The sequence below is a fragment of the Brassica napus genome, chromosome A9 (assembly GCF_020379485.1).
Source record: "Brassica napus cultivar Da-Ae chromosome A9, Da-Ae, whole genome shotgun sequence".
NCBI lineage: Eukaryota > Viridiplantae > Streptophyta > Magnoliopsida > Brassicales > Brassicaceae > Brassica > Brassica napus.
Window position 1 is genome coordinate 23,988,568 of NC_063442.1, and position 2,983 is coordinate 23,991,550.

At 39.5% G+C, this 2,983-nt stretch overlaps 1 protein-coding gene across 1 annotated transcript; it reads left to right on the top strand.

Annotated features, from left to right (window-relative positions):
- Window positions 1–202: 202 nt before the first annotated feature.
- On the top strand, window positions 203–1,255 carry LOC106363102. Its single transcript, XM_013802901.2, has one exon. It carries the CDS (start codon window positions 203–205, stop codon window positions 1,253–1,255), a length of 1,053 nt encoding a protein of 350 aa, XP_013658355.2.
- The last annotated feature ends 1,728 nt before the right edge of the window (window positions 1,256–2,983 follow it).

A 2,983-nucleotide genomic window follows, 5' to 3' on the forward strand; every position in this document is an offset into this window, starting at 1 on the left:
TTAAATACTTGTTTTGAAAACATTTGATTATAAAGTTATCATTTGATCACATAGTTATTATTAAAACCAACCTTGAAATCGATTTTTATGATTGAATTTCATTAGTGATGATTGAAAAATATAAAAAACATTTCAAACATTCAAAATCCCCATTGATCATCTTATTATGAATCTTTATCCCTTTATGGATTATTTGATTCAGATGTCGACAAATCTTGAGTATGCTGCCCTCAATCTCTCTGGAGACAATTACCTTCAATGGGCACTTGACACCAAGATCATCATGAAATCCAAAAACCTTGGTGCTTGTATCACTGATGGCAATGAGTCATCTGAGAAAGATAGATACAGTGCGATCTTAATCATACGCCATCACCTTGCTGAAAGTCTCAAAGACCAATACCTCACTGTTGAGAATCCTCTGGAACTTTGGACAGAACTGAAGTCCAGATATGATCACCAGAGGACGGTGCTCTTACCAAAGGCCCTATATGATTGGAGGAACCTAAGGATCCAAGACTTTAAGTCTGTGGATGAGTATAACTCGGCTCTATTCAAGATAGTCTCAAAGTTGAAACTGTGTGGAGAGACTATCACTGATGCTGACATGTTAGAGAAGACATTCTCTACATTCCACACAAGCAATGTTTTGCTTCAGCAACAATACCGAGAAAAGGGTTTCTCCACCTATGCAAATTTGATCTCTTGTTTGTTGCTGGCTGAGCAAAACAATGAGTTACTCATGAGGAATAGTGAGATGATGCCTCCTGGTGCTAAGGCATTACCTGAGGCACATGCGGCCATAGAGCCAAAAGATGAGTCTCCAAAGAAAGAGTCAAACGATGGCCGTATGAGAGGCCGTGGAAGATGGAAAGGTCGTAACCGTGGGTTTCAACCACGTGACCGTGGGTTTCAACCACGTGAACACCTTGGTCGTAGCCGAGGCCGAGGATATGGCCGAGGTAATGGCCGAGGGTATCAACCTAGCCGTGGGTATAAGTACGACTTCAAAACCCATGGCTCGACCAAATCTTCTTGCCATCGGTGTGGGATGACCAATCATTGGGCCAACCGATGCAAAACTCCCAGTCATCTTGTTAAACTCTACCAGGAGAGCATAAAGGGAAAGAACCTTGTGGCCCATTGGGTTCATCATGATGATGAGAATGATCTCGACCATGAGGATGTTCAAGCCCATGACAATGATGATCGGACTGAATTTGAGTCTTCAAATATCCTTAAAGAGGCCAAATAATATTTCGACATCATGTTGCTTTTGTCTTTGCATTTCCCTTTGGCTTTATGTTTTTGTTCTACTACTTTGAAATAAAGTTCTATCTATGAAATAAATTTGATTTTATATATCCAGTTAAACTTCCTAAGAACATTTAAACAAAGCCAAATAAAACATTTTTATACTTAAGAAATGTCTAAGATGATGATCCTTGTCTATTTTTCAGAAATGAAAGAAGACAAAAACATGCTGGTGGTGGATAGTGGATCAAGCCACACTATATTAAAAGAAAAAAGATATTTTGTTAACCTCACCCTAAGAAGTGACAATATCAATACTATAGCAGGCATGACCAGTCTTATTGAAGGCCATGGCCATGCCTACTTAATGATGCCTAATGGCACGCATCTAGAAATTTCTGATGCATTATATTCTCCTAAATCAAAGAGAAATTTGTTAAGTTTCAAAGACATTCGTATGAATGGTCTACATGTTGAAACTAAGGGCGAGAGAAAAAAAAGAATTCCCTTTGATTTATGAAAATGCCCAAGGCCATAAGAAAGTCCTAGAGACTATCCCTGCTATATCTATGGGCCTTTATTGTGCCCATATAAACTTGATCGAGGTTAATGTCACAATGACTAAAGAGTTCAGAGAAGCCTTTAACCAATGGCACGACAGGCTTGGTCATCCTGGTTCGGCTATGATGCATAAAATACTCTTGAACTCAACTGGCCATTCCTTGAAAGATAGGAAAATTCTCCCTAAGAGCTTCCCATGTGTTCCATGCTCACAAGGGAAATTAATAATAAGGCCATCACCTGTAAAGGTGGTTAAGGAAACATTAAACTTTCTGGAAAGGATTCAAGGCGATATATGTGGACCAATACATCCACCTTGTGGGACATTTCAATATTTTATGGTCCTCATTGATACATCGGCCAGATGGTCGCATGTTTGTTTATTATCCACTAGAAACCTGGCATTTGCTAGATTACTGGCCCATATCATAAGACTGAGAGCCTACTTTCCAGATTTTCCACTTAAAATTATTCGTCTTGACAATGCTAATGAATTCAATTCCCAAGCTTTTAATGATTACTGTATGTCCATGGGGGTAAGTGTGGAACACCCCGTGGCACATGTACATACACAGAATGGATTGGCCAAATCCTTCATTAAAAGAATCCAACTCATAGCTCGACCATTACTCATGAGGTCGAAGCTTCCAGTATCATCTTGGGGACATGCGGTATTACATGCTGCTGAATTGATACGCATAAGGCCATCTAGTGAACACAAATATTCTCCATCCCAATTACTCTCGGGTCATGAGCCAGACGTGTCCCATATCAAAACATTTGGATGTTCTGTGTATGTTCCTATTGCACCACCACAGAGAACAAAAATGGGACCTCAAAGGAGGATGGGAATATATGTTGGATTTGACTCTCCCACCATTATTAAATATCTTGAGCCAACAACAGGAGATTTGTTTAAGACCAGATATGCAGATTGTCATTTTGATGAATCTGAGTACCCAACATTAGGGGGAGAGAATAACAAGTTGGGCAAAGCAATAAACTGGAATCAAACATCCTTATCATGGCAAGATCCTTGGACTCAATCATGTGATTTAGAGGTCCAGAAAATAATTCATTTGCAAAAGCTAGCTAATCAATTGCCTGATTGCTTTGCTGACCCGAAAAGAGTGACTAAGTCCTATATACCAGCTTGTAATGCACCAAT